Source organism: Electrophorus electricus, chromosome 19, assembly GCF_013358815.1.
Source record: "Electrophorus electricus isolate fEleEle1 chromosome 19, fEleEle1.pri, whole genome shotgun sequence".
In the NCBI taxonomy this organism is placed as follows: Eukaryota; Metazoa; Chordata; class Actinopteri; order Gymnotiformes; family Gymnotidae; genus Electrophorus; species Electrophorus electricus.
In genome coordinates, this window is record NC_049553.1 from 13,310,337 (window position 1) to 13,331,445 (window position 21,109).

General features: G+C 44.1%; 1 protein-coding gene across 3 annotated transcripts; it reads right to left on the reverse strand.

Annotated features, from left to right (window-relative positions):
* Window positions 1–15,558: 15,558 nt before the first annotated feature.
* LOC113589213 lies at window positions 15,559–20,426 on the reverse strand. 3 transcript variants are annotated; one of them, XR_004777152.1, is made up of 5 exons: window positions 19,984–20,426; window positions 18,518–19,852; window positions 17,607–18,192; window positions 17,418–17,472; window positions 15,559–15,615 (listed from the first exon to the last, which is right to left on the reverse strand). XR_004777152.1 is itself a non-coding variant. In XM_027028758.2 (5 exons), the coding sequence occupies exons 1-4, from the start codon at window positions 20,168–20,170 to the stop codon at window positions 17,636–17,638; spliced, it is 1,974 nt and encodes a 657-aa protein (XP_026884559.2). In that variant the 5' UTR covers window positions 20,171–20,426; the 3' UTR covers window positions 17,375–17,472; window positions 17,607–17,635. The 3 variants fall into 3 exon arrangements, 2 of the variants coding, with proteins under 2 accessions (XP_026884559.2, XP_035392483.1); XM_027028758.2 differs by lacking the exon at window positions 15,559–15,615 and having other exon boundaries at window positions 17,375–17,472; window positions 19,984–20,046; window positions 20,152–20,426; XM_035536590.1 differs by lacking the exon at window positions 15,559–15,615 and having other exon boundaries at window positions 17,375–17,472.
* Between the last annotated feature and the right edge of the window lie 683 nt (window positions 20,427–21,109).

Here is a 21,109-nt window from a genome sequence, read left to right on the forward strand (position 1 = left end):
AAGCCGAGAACCACCATGCCAGGGCTTAGTTAGAATGCGCTATCGACGCAAGGCCACCCGGCGGGGGAATGGCCTGTCCAAGCGTAACACGTACTTGTTCTCCTTATTAGCTTCCGAATGTGAATGATTTCATGACCGATGCTGTGGTGAGGAGCAGCTCCTGACCTCTACTGCACACTTAAGCACACGTGGTTTTCCTGTTTACAACCACCTTATATGGTACAGCTCCAACCGGAGACGTTTGGATGTGGCAGATTTTCTTCAATATGCAGTGTGTGAGGTGAAGTGTGTGTATCCAGAGACTTTGAAGTAATAATTTATACACATATCATAGTTATATTTCAATAACTGTAGCAGGAAACCTTGTAAATACTAAGGGTACAGATTAGATCTGTTTAGACTTGAAGTAACTAAGAATCAAATAAATGTGGTCTTCTTTAGGCAATGAATAAATTGCTTCATAATTCTAGTAGCATTATAAGTCTGTTGCTTTACTGTGAATAAAGACAGATTAGATATTGCAGTTGAATTTGAAAGCTTTCCGCAGATCCAGAGTAAAGTTAATCCTTGACTAAAAAATATTTTATTCTGTCTTTAGCCCAGTGCTAAATTTACTCTGGGTTTTAATGAACTTTCCCCCAAAAAAGAAGAAAACTATAAATCACAATTTTGTAGTTACAAATTCTTAATGTATAAATTATTTATTTAACAATGTACTGTAGGTATTTTTGAGTATTGAGACTCGAGGTCTAGTTAAGAGAATGTGTGCCGCCTCCTGACTGACCAACCAGAAATCACCTTTGGACTTGGTTTTTGTTGTTGTTGTTGTTGGGTTGTTGATTCAATGTAAATTCAGTCAATACTTAGAAAATTCAGTTTTGGAAACATTGCCCATGAAAAAAAAAACATGCAAATGGCAAGAAATGGCATAAAATGAACAGTACCCTTGTGTAATAATCATATATACACTTATGGAGTCTGTTTATCCCCTTACCACACTCACAGAGACACTTCAAAGTAAAAGCACGGAGTTTTTTTAACTATGCAAATGATCAGCGTCTTGCAGGTCTGGCCAGACTTTTACTGACTCTGCACTGGTACTCATGGGATTGGCTCTAGAAAAGTGCCCAGTGCATTCTGAATCCGCACGAAGGGAGCTGCAGTCTCTCCTCCGTTGGCGTCGTGTCATTATAATCCCAACTACGAGTGACCTTCGCGACACAAACTCTGTTCACAGACGGTCGATTGGGTTAATGTTTAAATTCACCTTAATACCTCATTTTAGAGCAGGGTCTTTGGAGGTGCAGTATATCTGTGGTAGCCTCTGTAGTGTTGGTATGCATCCTGTAAGACTGTAGACTCCACATTTGAGCCCTGTATCAAGCATGTTTTTAACTACTGTAAAATCTTTGCAAACAAATCAGTTTGTATTGTTGCTAAATAAAGGCTTACTCTTCCCTAAAAGCCGCCTGCCGCGTCGTGTCATTAGAGTGAAACTTGGTGGGGCCTCATTTCAGTACCGTTTTACGGAGTGTTTGAGGTAAAATTGGACCTGGTGCAGTGGTCTGCAGGAGTACTATCATTCTCACTGTAGGGGACCTGATAAAACTGCCCCTGGTCACTTCAGGGGACGGGGATGTCTGACAGGACAGGGGTCACTCATGATCGCTGGACACAGTGGTGCCCTTTATGGTCCTCTGTCTCCACTGTCTCCTATTTGCCCTGCTGCTAAAAACTGCTTCATGACCACGACTTTGCCGAAAATAAATCTACACTTTCTTCTAGCAACTAAAGCTAGGCTTCCAGCAAGTCCTTAACCAAAGCACGTGCATGACGGGGGATTAAAAAAACCCTACTTTTAATAGGGGAAATAAAAATGTTTCATAGAATAGTGAATAAGTTATATTAATATTTTGGTTCAATTACAACCAAATAGAACTGCTACACTATAATCAGCAGCCACAATTAATTGAAAAGAACCCACTTGTTCTTTCTGGTTCTGACCAGTGTTCCCGGCACATGGAGGGTGTTAATGACCTACTACTGGCTACAGTCGAACCCGGGGCCCAGAGCTGGCTCAGAGACTTGGTAAAGCTGGGGCACTCTGCAACTGTGTGGATGATCAGATGATGAAGCTGATAAATAGAGAAGCCCAGGATTTTAGTCACTTGGCTTGACAGAGTTCCCGCCTGTTAAACGTGTCTGAGCAGATGCAGCGATGCTCCTTTTCCCAACGTCTCCTACAGGTTCCTTCACGCTCTCTTGACTTGGTGTCCTGATGGGAGACTCTTTCAGCCACGTGGTTTGAGTCGAACGCTTCTGGAAACATCCGCTCCCAAGGATGTCGCTCTTGTAATTATTGTGTCCTCTTGAAGACAGCAATCACTTGAAACGAATGCTTGTTCTTCAGGCGAGTCTCAGCGCTACTTAGCGCGCAGGCTAAATTTGTCCTACGAGGCCTTCAGCAAGCTTCATCCGTGGTAGCTGACTGCTTCTGGAACATTCCTTGTAAGGTTGTGGTGGGGAAATGTAGCTTTGCAGACATTTCAAATCCATTTGCATCAGACTGGCCCCTGCTGAGCCCCCGCCGATTGTCCAGCACTGTGGCTAATAGAAGTGCATTGTTCAAGTTCTTGTTCAAATGATATTGTTTTGTGGTTTTATGGCAGGTTTTGAATTTTTATAATCTAGGTTAAGGAAAATTAAGTACTTTGGTACAAAAAGAAGCAAAAAACAATTCCTTTCTGTCATTGATGCATAAGAAAAGTTTCTTTTTAAAGGCCATAGATTTTACCACCACGCTGCCCTCTCAGCTGGGGTCCCTCATTTGTTGCCTCATTTTTGGGTCCTTCAGACAAGCCCTCCTCAGTCACGATGCTGCCCAGAGTGGGAGCAAACAAACGACATCCCCGGCAGGAGTCCTGGACGACCGTGTCCTCCGAACCGCAGCCAGGACGCCAGTCCACTGACTGATTAGAGCCCTGATCTCAGTCTCCAGAGCTGGACAAGGAAGCTCTCCAGAGACCCTGGACTCTTTTGCATCGTCAGAAGCACCGCCCAGTGTGGATGGAATCATTTATTCATCTGTCAACTCCTGTACGGTGTCCACCTGAGGTTTATGGGAGTCAGTCTACACTATATGATGATTGAATATCTCCCTGGGGAGTTACTTCTCTGGAGTTCTTCAAATAAGAAATGTGAGGTAATCATCCACAAATTAACTTTAAATTCCACAGCATGGATTAAAGTTTTTTTGTGAAGGTGCACTATGATACTGTGATACTGTGATACCCAGGTTTCATATGACTGCTTTTGGAGATAATCTGCGAATTTAACAAAGATCACTGTCTTTGGTTGTGGGGTTGTGTGTCTATCTGATCGACCCTTCACAACTGTGGCAACAAAAGAAAAAAAAAATTTAAAGATAGAAAAAAGGATCAAACCAACCTTGGTGCTGGAAACTACAAGAATGTGGACCAATTCTAGAAGTTTCAGTGTGACAGCTGTGTGAAACGGAACTATTTAATGATCATTCTACACTACGGGTGTTCTTGGGGGTTCTGTTAATGACCATGGAGAGGAATCTCTCCCAGGTGCTTCGTCTTCTGTTTTCTTCCTGCCCATCCACTTTTACTCTGACCAGCCTGGACAACATGCTTCAGGTATAGTGGGAGGTGACCATACTTTTCTCTTTTTCTTGAGTAACGGTATCACTCTCTGATGGGTTCTGTATGTTTTGATAACTTTCTCAAGATTCAGTAGCTTTATAAGTTGCCTCACAAGCAGTTGGTAACGTCAAAATGAAAACGAACTTCAGAGATGCAATGGGTACTTTATCAAAACCATCTATAATCTACTTTTGCTGTCTAACAACATTGTGGAATCTGTTCTTGAACAATTAAACCCACATCTAGACTTAGCATAAGGGGGATTACTGCGTAAAAGACTTGTGATCAATAACCGCCTCAACTATATCTGGAGCTCTGCCCACATCTTCTTTGATGACGTTCTCTGATGCAGTCTCGTGTTCCTCAGAGATCCCTGGACAGGACAGCGGGCACGCTGCCACAAACACGACCTAGGCAGAACACACTCGCACATGAGGCCAAGGTTATGAACATCAGTCAAGATCAGATGAGGAAACTCCAAGTGAAGGAAAATAACTAAATATATTTATATGTATGTATGCAAACTTTGAGCATTATTTTTAATAGCTTTGGTTTAATCACAAAAAAAGTTAAATTCTGTGTGTATGTGTGAATTGGGGCATGCTAGGTGACAGGTTTTAGGTGCTTTAGAACATAAGTGATACTATTTGATGATATTTAATCTAGTTAATGTGTAGTCTAGTTATTTGATCTATTTATTAACATCTTTATCATAACTGTGCAACTGTATTGAACAATTTACAGCTAAACGTTTGTCCAAATGTCCACGTTGGCAGCATGTGCTGAGAAAAGTCAGCAATGTGAGATTCTTCGCTTTTAAGTTGCTCAACACTAAGCTGCCATGTGACCCCCCCTGAAGAAGCTTTGCTCATTATCACAACTTCAGTCCTCTACAGATCTTCAGGGTGGTGCATCCTAATGCAGAAATCACAGCAGCAGCTGCCACAGAAATCAATGCCCCAGAGCGCCATCCCCAAAGGGCTGAAAGTCACACAAGCTCTTGTTGGTGAGAACTTTCTGGAACACCCCAAAAGAGGACATGCATTGCGATCTCTTGTGCTCTCTACACCACTGACAGGTCCTGCAGGTTCTATATTACAAGCTAAAACACTGGGGATAAGAACCAGTATCGCAAATGAGGATGAAAAAAAGACTTATGGAGTGTAGGACACTGATGTCATGAAATGGTATGTTTAATGTTGACTGGTACTGCATCTGCTGGCTGACCAATGTCTCCCCCTAGTGGAATCCTCTGGAACACCACAGACACCGCAATACATGCATTATGTGCATTATGGGTATTTTGTGTTTCACTATCTTGTCTTTGTTTACTAGTCCTATTTTATATGCTGCACTGAGGCCCTGAAAGAACAGTATTTCAGTCAAATTGATATGCGCATATGGATGGGATGGTAAATATTTTTGGATTTCTTAACTAATGAAACCGCCCTCTACGCTCGACCTCGGCCTCTAGGAGTGTATTCCAGGCCAGGCAGCTGGCCTTCGTCTCGGGCCAAGGAAGGAACTCCACAGGCTGGCAAAGAGCAGCAGAATGAATGATGAATTTTTGGAGGGGAGGATGAATTTCATGAGGGGACAGGTCTCCTCCCGCACCTCGTTTGGGCATGCCAGAGTTCTCCAAACACAGGCATAACGACTGAGCATGATGTAAACAAACAAACAAACAAACAGACCTTATTCCAATAAAAGTATTTTGGAATTCTTCCAAGGAATCATCATTCTATGTTGTTTTTGTTTTTTTCTTGAACAAACTGATATAAGTTTGTATGTGCACATATATATCAAAAGTTCCGTCCAGCATCATGGGTGAAGTATTCTAATGAATTAGGTTAATATCTTGTAGTTTGTCTAAATATCATTCAATCTTATCAGTGTAAATCTCTGGAATAATCTGATCATTTTCCTTCACGTGAAGTCTGAAACAAGCCCATATATATATGTGATAAGTCTTCTGATTTATTCTCTACAGATTGAGACTAAATTAATTACAACCCTAATCTAGTGAACTCCCCCACCCCAAATACTTGATTTTAATTAAATCAGTAATAAGGTCTGGACAAAAGTATTTAAACACCAAATACTGTCTAATCAGTTTAACATCACACATGACACCTCATTTACAGATAACTAATGTAAGACAATGGAGAGCATGTTTCTAATGAAAACTCTTCCCTACAAACACTTTGACCACTTTCAGTGTGCCACTGCTTCAAGTGAATCCAGGGGCTCAGACTGTTCGAAGTTTTTCTTTTCATGCATTCTGATACTTACTTGCATGCTTGCTTTCTCACTTACCTCCGCGTGGCATTTCCACCTTCTGCATCTCCCTGCTGTGTGTTCGCTCTGAGGGGTCCGACCGAGTCCGGGCAGAAGCCTGCTTGCTCCTGCAGGTCTCAGGGAGCAGGCCGCTGGGCGTGGATGAACTCAGAGGAACGTGTTCGCGTGACTCTTGGACAGAGGAACTCTACAGGCCTGTGCACTGTGGCTCAGGGTTTCTGCTTTAATAGCTCGGGCCATGGGTGTACTGGAGACGGCACGCATCCAGACTCCGCACCGCCACCTGGGTGCTCAAATGAGCTTCCACTGTCCGTACAGAGGGGCCCTTTGCTGTTGAGGCAGACTGAAGACGCAACTCTTCAAAAGGCATTTGCAGTTTATTCTCATATGCATGAATTCTTGGACTAGGTAAATGTCTAGTCAAGTTATTGAATGTTGTGTCTTGCCACTTAAGCATTAGAGAAAAGTCAAAATGTACTCAACTATGATTGTAAGTCGCTTTAGATTAAAAAAAGCTTCAGCTAAATGATGTAAGTGATTTATGATTCTTGGAAGTTATTTTATGAAGGATGTTTATAAGACTAAAAGAAAGCACCCCAGTCTTACCATTCTTGAGTTTTTGCAGTATCAATCTAAAAGTAGAGCTAGACTACTCTTTTTCAGTCCAGCTCTAGAAAAACCCTCTAAAAGAGAGTCCATTCCCCCTAGAAATGCGTCAGCAGTTAACTGATGCTATGTGGGATTCTGAAAGCTTTGGATAGACTAGTTTTTCAGTTTTGCCATGATCCTGGCCATTGGTGAGTCACAGTCCTAAAGAGTCAAAGCTTACTATGGCAAGTGGACGGTGGATTTTACAAGCATTGGAGAGCCGTGGGTAATTTCTCTCTACGATGACTGTGTGCCAACCTTTGACCATTTATACTAACCTACTAACACACTTCTGTTCTGGATGCTACTGACACAGCATCCTACTGTGCAGAAAGATTGTTGATAGTTACAACACATTTTTAATCAGCCTTTCAAAATTGGTACTTTCAGATCTGTTAAACAAATGAAAACCAGAACCCCCCCACAAGAATTAAATACAATCATCTTATCGTTTCTGAGACAATATCAGCTTTAGTGAACTGTCTGCCCAAGATATCATGTCTGACATGGCGTGCAGAATGTGACCTGCTGAGTGTAATGTAGGCAGAAAGTCAAACACAGGGATGTGAAATTGCACAGAAAATGTCACAAATATGAATATTTACTTACAATCTGAAGGAACAGCGGCTCTCGCTCTTCTTCGGTATCTGCAGGCTGTCCTGTGGGGAAATCGACACAACATTTCATATCGACGTATAGAAGTAAATGCAAGAATAATGTCAACAACAGTAACAAATATAATCAATTTTATCATGAAACAATTTTCTTTTCGTGCAAAGTAACTTTAATTTAAATCAGGACACTGCGAAAATAAAGCAATGACTCTACTAAGTTAAATACTAAGGTTAAAGCCTTTACTCAAACAGTTTGACTTATTTCCTATGCAGACTTTGAAGGACCATTCCATATTCCCAGCTCTCGGGGGCTCTTGGCCGGCTGCTTCGTCCCGGCTCGGACATGTCCACGGGTGGGTGGAGCGTGCGAGAGAAAGGAAACCCGGAACGTGCGTTGGCCTCTCGGACCGAACCAGAGATGTCTTCTTTCTCTCGTGAGCTCCGTCTGCTGGGCCAGCCACTGAGATGGGCTCTGCTTCTACAGCTCCCTCGCCGTCAGTAACAAGTCTGTTGTTTGGAAAGCTTACAAGGTCACAGTTAACTGGGGCGATCTGAATTCTTGTCCATTTTTGACATCCGCTGAGGAGTGTTCTGTTCTCAGGTGAAAGACTCTTTGTCACAAGGCCAGGCTCGGAACAAGCGAGGCAGTCAAAACTAGCGCGGTCACTGAAGCGTGGAGATGTCGGCTCCTTCAGAGGTAAGCTTTCCACATGAGTAGCCACAGCAGCGTCCTGGGCCGGCTGATCCAGGCTCTAGCCCTGACTGACAGACACCCCCCCCACCCCCGCAGGGCAACAGAGTCAGCGGCAGTTGGAGCACCTTCTAGTTGTTCCTGCTTTTCCACCTCTGCAAAACACTTAGAAATAAACTAGAGACAGAATACTGTACTGTTTAACAGAACCTATAACAGCTGCTACTTTTCACATTCTCGAGTGTATACTGCAAAGTCACTTATAAATGTGGTCACACGTCTGTGCTCTCTCCTGCTCTCAGTCCAGCTCAAGAGCTCTCTGGCTGAATTCATTCCACACAAAGTGAGCATACCTGCTAAAATTGGATCTTCCTTCATCCCCTGGATCCCCATAGGTCTGGGATCAGTGCGGCGCTGTTCTCTACCTCCCACCAGTCCTTCTGTCTTTATCCTATTGGCTGGACTTGGTATAGATGTTGCATCAACAATGTCAAAGATGTTTAAAACTATGAAAGAATGCAGCCAGTAGGCATTCACACTAGTGTTCGCTTAGTGTAAGACCTGCGCTTACATGGCTCATGGTTTATTCCGTCGGGAAATGACAGTTTATTAACTCGTTTCTCTCAGCAAGGGCACTCTTGATGCACAGAGATGTAGCGCTGGACAATTTAGCGACTTTTAACTAAGGTTGATGCTCTGTGCTGACTGAGTACACAAACTGCTGGACGTTAATGAATGGTGGCTAATCTGCTGTGTCCTTTTTGTGGAAGCTTTCAGGAGTTGGCTTGGTTAAATCGTGACTTGTATGCATTGTGGTAAAATGTTCATCGTAAACTCCCTTTTTGTATTCTACTATATCTTCATGTAAGACAGCTTGTACTGATGTCAGGCCAGTGTCTGAGGCAGAAAGACTGGATAGGCCTAATGTAACAGAAGTGCAGATGTAGCCGATATTATTTATGTACTAAACATTGTCCAATCATATAGATCCATCAACACTAAAAAGAGTTATAATTTCTCTTGTATTGGACCATATCAGTTATGTATACAATATTAAAAGCTGTTAAAGAAATTGTTAAAAAATAATGTTAAAGCCAAATCAATTTGAAAAGTGGAGTACAAAAACAAGCAAATAAAATACAACAGATGGTGTCTTCCCCAAAGTCCACCTTAGGTGATGTTTCACAAGTTTCCAACAACAATCTGTCAGACACATATCCAAGTTTGGCTGGCCTAACTTCAGTGAGAACAGTGTCATATCTGAACGCTGAAGAGTCTTCACACACAAGTGTGCTTCACCACAGGCCAAAAACAGCTGATGTGTCATGACAACAAACCGCTATCCTTATAGTCTCTGGACAGGAAGTTGTCTCTTCCCAAAACAAAGCAGGTCATAGTTACTGAAGACAGAACAGCTCCTGTTTTTATTAATAACACATTCTAAGACCTAATGTAAATCACTATTATGGAAATGTGAATATATATAGAGATAATATCAAAAACAAAAAAGCAGTGAGGCTGCACAGTTGCAGTAAGTTCTGCACATATAGTATTTCAACAACAATTCCTTTGACTTGTTTGGCAGGTTTCACTGTGTGTAAATGTAAATGTATTTCATCATGTGACTCATGACTTAACACCATCTACCATTAGAGGAGCTTTACCCAAGTTACGCTGTTCCAAACCAAGTTCAGGATCTTCATCCAGACCCTGCTATGGAAGTTCACTGCTTTTATGAACTTCTCCATCAGTTCATCAGCTGACGGAAGCTGCTTGACCTCAATGCTGTCCTTACACAAATGCAGCACAGCTGCTGCTGTGTTTGGCTCGACAGTAACCATGCCCACGGACGTTTCCTCATGCTCAGGTTCTCTACAGGCCCGCGCTGTAGCTCGTCCACGGTACCTGTCACAGCGGTTCCTGCCCAAATCTTCCTGACGTGCTGGGCTGGAGGTTGATCAAGCATGGTGCACGCTAGACCTGGCAGCTTCTACCTCTGCAATCTCTGTTGGAGACATACCCAAATCCTGCATCTCATGTGTTTTTAGGATCTCCTCAGTGAAGCCCTCCAGAGCACCTCGTGGAGGTTTACCACGACTCTCAGCCTCAGTGCAAATACTGAAGTACTCAGCAATGAATCTGCAAGATTATCAGCTGAAAAATACAAAACCAAAACTAGAAAACAAAAAGAAAGAAAGAGAAAAATCAATACTAATCCTGTAAGTGAAAAGAAACTGATCACAATATACAAATCCTTTTGAAATGCTATAAAATTGACCAAGTGCACATGGAACCAGATGATGCTGTTTACCAACTGATGTTGTTTCTATACTGTATATGCACAAAGCACCAAAATACAAATGTAAAATGCATTGTGTTCATCTGCAACTGTAGGTGTGTTTTGAGAGATAGCAGGCTCTACTTCTTGCTCTGACGTTTCTGTTCCTGTGTGACTGTCCAGAGCACAGTCACTAGGCAGTCCTGCTAGACAAGGTCTCAGCAACGAAGCCACTAGAGGCACCGAAACTGATTTAATGACTGCGAATGTGAAAAATGGTTTGATTCTATTATCTGAACATTGCATGATGTCCTTTCTACAAAACATGATTCTATCTAAAATATGTATGATCAGAGGATGCAATTATTAAATGCAACAAGATACCTGCAATAAAAGATCATTTTTGAGAATCTGCTGTCCATACACATTTATCCGTTCTGTGGCTTCGTTAATCTGCTGTTGACTGCATTCATAGCGTCTGCTGAGCCAGCACCTAGCATCTCTGCTAATGCTTCTAGTAAGGACTCTGGTAACAGCTATGGTAAAGACTCTGGTAATGACTCTGGTAATGACTCCGGTAACGACTCTGGTAAGGCCTCTGGCAATGAGTCTGGAAAAGGTGCTGGTAATGACTCTGGTAACAGATCTGCTTCTCTGCTTTCAGCCTTAGCAGCTTCAACTGGCACATGATCTGCAGAAGACGTAAACCAAGGGACATTCCGTGTCACGTCTGTGGAAGGGAGCTTCTTAGAGATGGAGCGAGAGTAATGGAGATCCTTGCTAGAGGGCACTCGGTGGTATTTCCCCACATCAGTGAGGGTACACGCACACGCTGTCCTAGAACAATGAGGCCTTTTCGTCTGGAAAAGAACGGCACCAGGTAGACTGTCTGAATGAATTACAACACCATGGTCAGATGGAGATTGGGTCATGCACAATTTTTTTTTAACCCACCTCAACATGATGCTGTGAAGGAGATCTCAGGAACAGAGCCGTTCACCAATTTGGGGGGCTGGTTGTTGTCGTGGCTATGAGATCTTCTGACACCACAAGGTTTCGCTTCACCCCCTTTCCACCATGGTCAGATGGAGATTGGGTCATGCACAATTTTTTTTTAACCCACCTCAACATGATGCTGTGAAGGAGATCTCAGGAACAGAGCCGTTCACCAATTTGGGGGGCTGGTTGTTGTCGTGGCTATGAGATCTTCTGACACCACAAGGTTTCGCTTCACCCCCTTTCCACCATGGTCAGATGGAGATTGGGTCATGCACAATTTTTTTTTAACCCACCTCAACATGATGCTGTGAAGGAGATCTCAGGAACAGAGCCGTTCACCAATTTGGGGGGCTGGTTGTTGTCGTGGCTATGAGATCTTCTGACACCACAAGGTTTCGCTTCACCCCCTTTCCACCATGGTCAGATGGAGATTGGGTCATGCACAATTTTTTTTTAACCCACCTCAACATGATGCTGTGAAGGAGATCTCAGGAACAGAGCCGTTCACCAATTTGGGGGGCTGGTTGTTGTCGTGGCTATGAGATCTTCTGACACCACAAGGTTTCGCTTCACCCCCTTTCCACCATGGTCATGACTTGAAACTGCAAAGCTGTGGTATATTTTATCACTGTTAAAAGTATCCAACTCGGTGTCCAGTAAGGGTTTTAGAACCTCCCTCTCATGGCAAAAAGCTTGTTCAAGTTGAAGGGACCCAGCAGAGCCTGAATGCAGACTGAAGTGGACCGTGTGTGTTCCATGTACAGAGTGTGCTTAATCACTCATATGGAATTCATGGCTGTTTAAAGCACAGAAAATCAACACAAGAATTATAGCACTGCAATATACAACACCAAAAACCCCCGGCTTTTCCTGAGGAATGTAAGGGGCTGGCATTCCTGAGGAATGTAACGCCTCCTCAATTATAGTCCAGATATCTAGGAAATAATATTTATCTGTTTTAGTAGGAAACAAATTCTATTTGAGAAGGATGCAATCTTATCCTACTTATAAAGTTTTTTAGTTGAAGAAACATTTTTATTCCAAATAGCTGAGAAACAGACCACAGTATACTGAGAGTACATTAGCTCGGCTGTTACGGAAATAGCCTTTTCCAAGGCAATTGCTTTGTCATTTTTCTTTCAGTACAAACGTAGCTGTTTGGTCTACTGTAGCTCCAGTAGTGACTATGTGGTGCTTTTCTCAAAGCCCCTGTCTGCTCATTTTGATGATTATCCTCTATTACCTGTAGCTTTTGTGAGTAATTCATGATACACTGGCAGATGACGAATGTTTTTTGGTCATTTCTCTTGAGAGATGGTTTTAACTTGAAGGGAGACTGGCTTAGCAGGTACGCTGGTGCTTATATGAGCTCTCTATGAGGAAACATATATGCTCTATTCAAAATACCTTACAGCATACTTACTGCACTCAGTATGTACTGTATACTGGATACAACAACCGGAAACCATACTATGAAGTTACGTGTACGTATGAAGGTTCCGCCCATTTGGGAAAGTTTTTCCCACCACCGTTGCATGATGGGATGCAGTAGACCACAAAGAAACCTCTGGTCGCGTACTGGAATATTTGGCAGAAGTAGTACGTCATCAGGGTATCTTGTGCCTACTGGAAACATTTGTTTTGGTCCCATACTGATTTGGGGCCCAGTTAAGTAGTATGTAGCAGGCTATTCAGAACACAGCCATAGATGTGGCATCATAGAGATTTTCCATCTCTCTCTCCTCCTTATTCCCTTTCCCTCCACTCCATCTCTCTCTCCTCCTTATTCCCTTTCCCTCCACTCCATCTCTCTCTCCTCCTTATTCCCTTTCCCTCCACTCCATCTCTCTCTCCTCCTTATTCCCTTTCCCTCCACTCCATCTCTCTCTCCTCCTTATTCCCTTTCCCTCCACTCCATCTCTCTCTCCTCCTTATTCCCTTTCCCTCCACTCCATCTCTCTCTCCTCCTTATTCCCTTTCCCTCCACTCCATCTCTCTCTCCTCCTTATTCCCTTTCCCTCCACTCCATCTCTCTCTCCTCCTTATTCCCTTTCCCTCCACTCCATCTCTCTCTCCTCCTTATTCCCTTTCCCTCCACTCCATCTCTCTCTCCTCCTTATTCCCTTTCCCTCCACTCCATCTCTCTCTCCTCCTTATTCCCTTTCCCTCCACTCCATCTCTCTCTCCTCCTTATTCCCTTTCCCTCCACTCCATCTCTCTCTCCTCCTTATTCCCTTTCCCTCCACTCCATCTCTCTCTCCTCCTTATTCCCTTTCCCTCCACTCCATCTCTCTCTCCTCCTTATTCCCTTTCCCTCCACTCCATCTCTCTCTCCTCCTTATTCCCTTTCCCTCCACTCCATCTCTCTCTCCTCCTTATTCCCTTTCCCTCCACTCCATCTCTCTCTCCTCCTTATTCCCTTTCCCTCCACTCCATCTCTCTCTCTCCTCCTTAATGGTTCAAACCACAGACTGATCCTGCCTGCTGTGCCGGGTTGTTTACGTCGCCAACGTAACGTCAATCTTAACCCGATCTGACACACTCTCACGGGTCTGTGGAGGCAGCAGCTTGGAATTTTTGTAGCATTTAACAATGATTAAATTGCATTAATATGTATTTATCCCTCAATTAAAACATTGCTAAATGCTTATTCCAATGGGTATCTACTATTAAAACAATCTTCATCTGCACAAAACCAAGTTGATGGGGGCTTTAACGCAGGGAACACATGGGTGGTGATCACTTTATATACCTGTTGCCACTCTGAGCAGCTTGAATGTTGAATGGGATGCTCTGTAATGTTGAACATCAGTATATGACTGACCTCTGTCAATGGCTGCGCCCCAGTTGCATACTATTTACTAATACTAACTAGTTTGAATATATTGCATACTTAAAGTTGCATACTTAGACCTGGTCTGAAGGGACACTGTTGGCCTAATGCAAAACGGCGGACAACAGACGGGTCAGCGACGACTGCTGCAGGCGAACAGTCTATAAATGTCAGTACTACTTGGATTTCTTTCTTTAAAACAGTAAAATAAATAATGAACACAAAAGGTTGATGTTTTTGTTAGAAATCTGTTTGAAACACGTTAATGTAGCTAGAAGCCTAGCAGTAGTAGAGTTTGGCCTTCGTAGGTAAGCTAGCCTGCCTGCTAAGCTAGCTGACGGAAGCTAAATTTAACTTATCCATATTTGTAATCGAGGTAGAAGATCAGTCCTTACTCTTTTAGGTTTAATACCAATGTAATACACTTTAGCATTGGTATTATAATGTGATATCTGCCTAGTAACATCCTTCTGCAGACTCTTTGGTATTTTCTCTCCTTGTTTTTCTGATAAGCGCATGCAAAACCTCACTGTATGAATAATGGGCCCCATTCGTGTGATAATATTGGCATTGTTTTCAGTCTCAACAGGTACCAAAGGGGGGATAGCGGGCTTTCAGAGTCATCAACAACAGTGTAATGGTAATTTAGCTTGTGTGGTCTCCCTGGTAGCGGCAGGAGAGGTGGAGCCAGGGAGGGACTGTCTGATGCATCAAGCATTCCATACACCCTGGGAACCGGTCCCGGTAGATGATGTTATGGCAGCAGTACTTAATCATAATTCATCCGACTGTCAAATCAATATGGGAGTAGGGTTTATGCTAAATGTATCTAAGGCAGTGGCTGCCAGTGGGAATCTCCCTGCCTGGGCCTCGAGTGGCAGTTCATGGCCAGACCACAGGACAGACTGCAACACTGGCATTATTAAACAGTATTACCCCAAATTCAGAAATATGACCCTAGCAGTATTACCTGTGACAGGTACCACCTGTCTATGTTCTGCAGGCTTACCTGATGGTCCACTTTTAGGCCACACGCCATGTAAAAATGAGGTATGCGCATTAGGCGCGGGACTGGGCAGATGCACAATAAATAATATAACAGGCACACCATGTCTTTGCCCTGCGATCCTGGGCACTGGAGCATCTGCAGCTATCATATGGGTATGCGGTAAGATGGCATATTCCAGCCTATCCACTTTGATAGTTAATAATACTAGTCATCAATTTCCCTGGAAAGGCTGTTGTACCCTGGCATTATCTATCCCATCTCTGGTCGTATATACACATTCACAGTCGACATCTGGCAGGGCTGAAAGGTCTGTAATTCCTGGCACTCCTAATAGGTATGATGGGTATGTACTGGCCAACCCATGGACTAACACTGGAGTGAACGTGGGTTGGGGTTTGTTCCTGGGAGAAGGAACTACTGCAGCCCTTAACAATGGCTTGGCATGGCAGGTACTTAATTTAGCCAGTAGGACTGAAAACGCCCTGGCATTGCTCAGTGATGAGGTGGATAAGATCCATACCGCTGTCTTGCAGAACCGCCTAGCCCTAGATCTCCTCTTCGTAAAGGAGGGAGGCATCTGCAAGGTCATTAATGAAACATGTTACTTTGACATCCCTAGTTACTATAACAACATTACTGACATCATTTCGCACATGAACACCGCTATTGCTGAGCCTCCACCCGCCGATGATTCTTGGTTCAGTTGGTTAACTGACCTTGCCGGCCTTTGGAGATCTTGGCTCATAAACATATGTTTTCCCGTACTCCTGATTATAGTGTTGATTCTTGTTTGTGGCCCCTGTTTATTGTCACTGCTGTCCTCTTTCATAACTCACATTTCTACCTCTGAGATTAATCATGCTAATGTTGCCTTGGTGCCTGCATATGAGAAAGGTCTATATACTGATATGTGATTCCTTTAGAATCAAAGGGGGGAGTGTTAGATACTGGAGCCTTTCTGTCTTCAGGCACCAAGCGCAAAGTGCAGGTCTACAGTAGCACTTGGTTACTTTACACTAAGACTACTTTACACTAAGCACAGTCTGCGTGGTTCCATACTGGGTTTATGGCGGTCTACAGGTGTGGTCCCATACTGGGTTTATGGCGGTCTACAGGTGTGGTCCCATACTGGGTTTATGGCGGTCTACAGGTGTGGTCCCATACTGGGTTTATGGCGGTCTACAGGTGTGGTCCCATACTGGGTTTATGGGAGTCTACAGGTGTGGTCCCATACTGGGTTTATGGCGGTCTACAGGTGTGGTCCCATACTGGGTTTATGGGAGTCTACAGGTGTGGTCCCATACTGGGTTTATGGGAGTCTACAGGTGTGGTCCCATACTGGGTTTATGGGAGTCTACAGGTGTGGTCCCATACTGGGTTTATGGGAGTCTACAGGTGTGGTCCCATACTCGGTTTATGGGAGTCTACAGGTGTGGTCCCATACTGGGTTTATGGGAGTCTACAGGTGTGGTCTGTGATGGAAAATGATACGAAACTATGTATTATGTGATTCATATAAAATCACACTGATCCTTTTGTTCTTAAATTAATAATGCTGTTTGCACATTTGTATCCACCTGTTGCTGATTAAGTTGAACATGTATCAGGAACTGTTAACATCAAGGTCAACTTGACACACAACCCACACTGTTTGGAGTCAGTTTGGGTTGGTTTGTGGAAAAAACCAAGCCGAGAGCTGATTGGCTTATAGCCACAGCAACAAAGGAAAGAAGAGATGCTTAAGAAAAGATGATTGGTTAAAGACAGCACAGGAGTAGTATAACTAGCCACGGTTTTGTATACTCGGGGCTCCCTACCTGAGGAGAGCCAAACATTTATTTTATTCTTTTTCTTATTAAATTACTCTCTTAATCACGTCTGACTTGCTGTTTGTTCAAAATTCCACAACAGGTCCCATACTGGGTTTATGGGAGTCTACAGGTGTGGTCCCATACTGGGTTTATGGGAGTCTACAGGTGTGGTCCCATACTGGGTTTATGGGAGTCTACATGTGTGGTCCCATACTGGGTTTATGGGAGTATGGACCCAGCAGGTGTAATGATGCCACAGTGAGTGACCGCTGAAGCGGACCATAACAACGTGAGGGAGCTCCAGGTTTACCAGCAGCCAGCATATAACCCCACATACAGTAGCTACCTGCCATCTGCACTTTTAATTCTCAATTAATATATTCGGTTATATGGTAGAACCTCTTAATAAATTATTCAGCACTGGCATGGGTTTGTAAACCCATAATACACTTTCATGGTGTATTATGAAAGTGATGTGTATTTGCTGATATTGCATGGAATAAAACAAACAAACAAGCACCTGAATCATGTAAAGAAAGCATGTTAAATGCTTTATTTTATTGCTTACTCAGTAACATCACAAAATCTGCCCTTCCTCTTCAGTTCAGCAGAACAATAGTGATCTGGATATGAAAAAGAAAAGCAAATAAAAATGTAAAAATAGTGAATAATTAGCTCTCTCTCTTTCTCTTCGTTGGTTGGAGCTAGATGTCTGGAACCAAACTGATAATCACTTAATTAAAATTAACTTTCATACCTGTTGATGTGATGCAGCAGCAGCAAGCCTCATTCTGCACGAGTTTTTTCTTGTCCAGACTCTGGCACCCCCTGGTGGCAGGTGTGGGCACAACCAGATGAGTCCACATTGCTCAGCTCGTTCCGGGAACAGCGCTTGTGCTGGGCACTGTGATAGCGTGTCAGCAGGGGGCGCTGTGTCTGACCGCAGCGGGATACATTCGCAGACACGCAGCAGCCGTGGCAGCACACAAAGTCCACGGAGCAGGAGGGTGTGGGCAGGAAGGGGGCAAGCGTCTCACCCTCGGGCGCAGCGTTGGCCGAGGGGGGGACGTCCAGGTACCCAGGGGAGGCGCGGCTCTGCCGCCGGTCATGGGGGTGGCAGTGGCAGCTACAGAAGTGGCCGCAGTCCTGCCATCCAGGGAAGCTGAGGTGCGACAGGCCGCGAGCGGGCACATTCACAGGGGCCCGGAGCCTGCCGCGCGGGTCGTGGCGGCCCGGGCGACACAGTCGCCCACAGCTGGCAGGGCAGGCATAGTCCACACATGGACCTGTGGACACCTCAGCACCAAGTACTGGAGCTGTAGCACCGGACAGTCTGAGATACCCTGCAGCAGAATATGGGGGAAAACGCGCAGATGTGAGAAATTCAGCATTTATAAGAAATGTATTTATTACTGTCATTTTCTCAGAAAAACATGACTTTCTCCAAGACCGTTTGTGGTGGAAAGTAGGGACAGTAGCTAAGCATTTGCATTGATTCTCATTTGTCTAATGCAAAAAGCAGAATAGTATGTAAGAAAATTGTTCATGTGATAAGCTACTTAAAAATGATGCATTTTGACATACACTACTATACTAAAACCTCATATTTGAAACACAAATTAAACTACAGGAGGAAAATGATAACGTGCAGTCAAGATTGTCCCTTGCCTGCTTTGTGAGTGTAGTTTGGGGCGCATGCTTGCTGCTGAGGGTTTTCCGGCTCCCCGTAGACTGGCTGACCAGCCAATGCCGCATTGCCTGTCACCATGGAAACTCCATCCTGGTACTGTGAAAGCCACTGCGCCGTGTGGAACCGAGGGTCATCCTGGATGACGGCAGGCATGCAGGACACTTGAGCTGAGACCAGAGTCATTTCTGGGACCAAGCTGGTCTGGTACTCCAAACTGGGCACGATGGGAAACGGAAGGTCCTCCAAGACTGCTGTGCAGTCAGCTTGCTTAGGGGCCGAAGACGAGTGATGGCGTTTTATGTACATGTCCACTAATGAATCTGCAGGGGGCGCTGTAGGGCTATTTGGGTGTGTGTCAGTAATCTCCACAGTCAACTTGGACTCCTCTGATGAAGTTGCGAGTGGAATAGGAGTTCTCACGAGGAACCGAGGAGGACAAGGAGAAAGCACTGCGTCAGTGACGTGTGACTGACGTGAAAATGTTGGATAATGATCAGCTGCTCCAACAGATATCGGAGATGAGGTGGTCTCAAAGCGCACAGCCGCATCCGTGTCTATAGTAGGTGCTGTGTCCCTGTGTACTGGCACCAGGTTCTGTGGATGTTCCGGTGCTGACAAACTAGTTTCTGCAGGCATAGGGGGCACATCCTCAGGCTGGTCAGCAGTTACTTCAGTACACACAGGATCAAATGTCACACATTGCTGTATTAGTGCCATGACGGCTTCCTCTGTGTCTGTAAAGGGCATCGTTTGACCAGGTGCACTTTCCGGGCCATCGGGCATCGCCCCCATGTCAGTGTCCAAAGACGGACACGCGTCCTCTGCCACGTCTCCGGGTAAAGCGGGTGCAGCCTGGAACACAATCATCTCTGGCATGTCTTGGGTCTGCACAATGATCATGGGCTCACTGGGGACTCTGGAGGTCTGGATAAGATGAGCTTCCACTTCGGAGGTGAGGTTCCGTAGGGAGACCCGCTCGAAGAGTGCCAAGGAGGGCCGGTGACGCGCGGCGGCGTCGCTGGCTGGGGGCACGCTGCTCTCCTCTGGATCACACGCCCGCTGAAACACAGCCACGCTTTGGGCTGTCTCAGGGTTGAAGAGGCCTGGAGACAAGGTGATAATGGTGGCAGAGAGGACCTCGTCAAGGCCCCTCTCCTCAGAGCCACTGAAGGAAGATGCGTCAGAAGTGTCTGCTCTTGTGTCTGGGATGGTGGGTGGTGCTTGTGTGCTTGGAAAGACTGGGACAGGGCCCTGGGTGTCTTCAGGAAGTGGGCCATTAGCCTGAGCACACGAGGCCTGGCTTTTTTGGTAAACTGTGAAACATGAATGAACGTGTAAGCGCAAAAAAATGATTTGTGGAAAAATCATACTTTGGTATTTGATATATCATTAATAAGATAGATCAGGCCTCTTTATTTCTCTCCAAGTAGTCTCATTTACTTACATTTACCACCTTTAGTTCTTCTGAATTCTTTAATTAGATTATCCATATCTAGACCTGTATTTTCTACAGAAAAACAAAAACAAAAACAAAAAACACAAATCCTTCTCATTTAACATCGGGGGTAAGTGATCAAAATCTGTTGGAACTCCATCCTTCCACTTACTGGACCTGAACTGGCGGAGCTCATCGAAAAACAGCGAAGCGAAGTCTATGAGATTCTCTGGGTGATGTCTGAACGCAGCGCGACTTAATGCTTCGAGCAATATTGCCAGTCCGTCGGGGATTGTGGTATTTCGCGGAGGAATACTCATCCTTGCTCTCTTTCTACACCCGAGAGTTTGGCCAACTACAATCGGATTTAATCCGATTCAAAACGTAGATTTAATATTGGCAATCTTTTAAAAACAACAACAACAAAAACCTCATCCTGCGTTACAAACCAAAACAAGGGCATGACGTCACGGAAGTGACGTCTTGTGCGTCATAATCTTTGTCTAACGGAAAGGCGTTTTGACGCTCTACACCTGCTTGCAAACACCTGGTACAGACGTGCAGGGTACTTTAGGGTGAAGACGAACATCTGTTTCTGTTTTAACTGAATTTCATTTGGTTATTATAGTACTGTTATCCTTTATATCCATGTCATCAGCAACCTCAAAGAAAAAATAAGGTTAAATCAAAATACAAATAATTACGTTCAAACGTCTTTATTAAAATATGATACACCGAGTTTTAACATCTGCATCTAAAACTATATACTATTACATGAAATAGTACGCCAAAGTAGTACCCCCCCCCCCCCCCCCAAAAAAAAGACAAAAGAATTTTTTGTATGCCCATCTCAGCAATTTATATTAGGGTTAATAGCCTAATTTAGAAAATGTCGTGCCAATTATCTGTGCTATTATGGTTATTAAAAATGACACTCACTTATCCACTACCTTACTAAATAACATCCAATACTATCACGATCAGATAGCAAGCCAGGAGGCTAAATAACGATACTGAGTGAGGCCTAACTTTATCTGTTAATAGACATAGCTAACTATATTGCAAAGCAAGCTATGCATATATTTCTCATACACAATTACGTATGTTTAACTAATTTCATTTCATTTTCACTTTT

What these genes read in the sequence shown, in the direction of transcription:
- LOC113589213 (XM_035536590.1), bottom strand. Translation starts at nt 20,092, where the DNA reads ATGAGAAGGATTTGTGTTTTTTGTTTTTGTTTTTGTTTTTCTGTAGAA. An exon ending in AAGAACTAAAGGTGGTAAAT is followed by an intron (nt 19,853 to 19,983) that starts GTAAGTAAATGA and finishes CATGTTTCACAG; the next exon opens with TTTACCAAAAAAGCCAGGCC. An exon ending in AAACTACACTCACAAAGCAG is followed by an intron (nt 18,193 to 18,517) that starts GCAAGGGACAAT and finishes ATTCTGCTGCAG; the next exon opens with GGTATCTCAGACTGTCCGGT.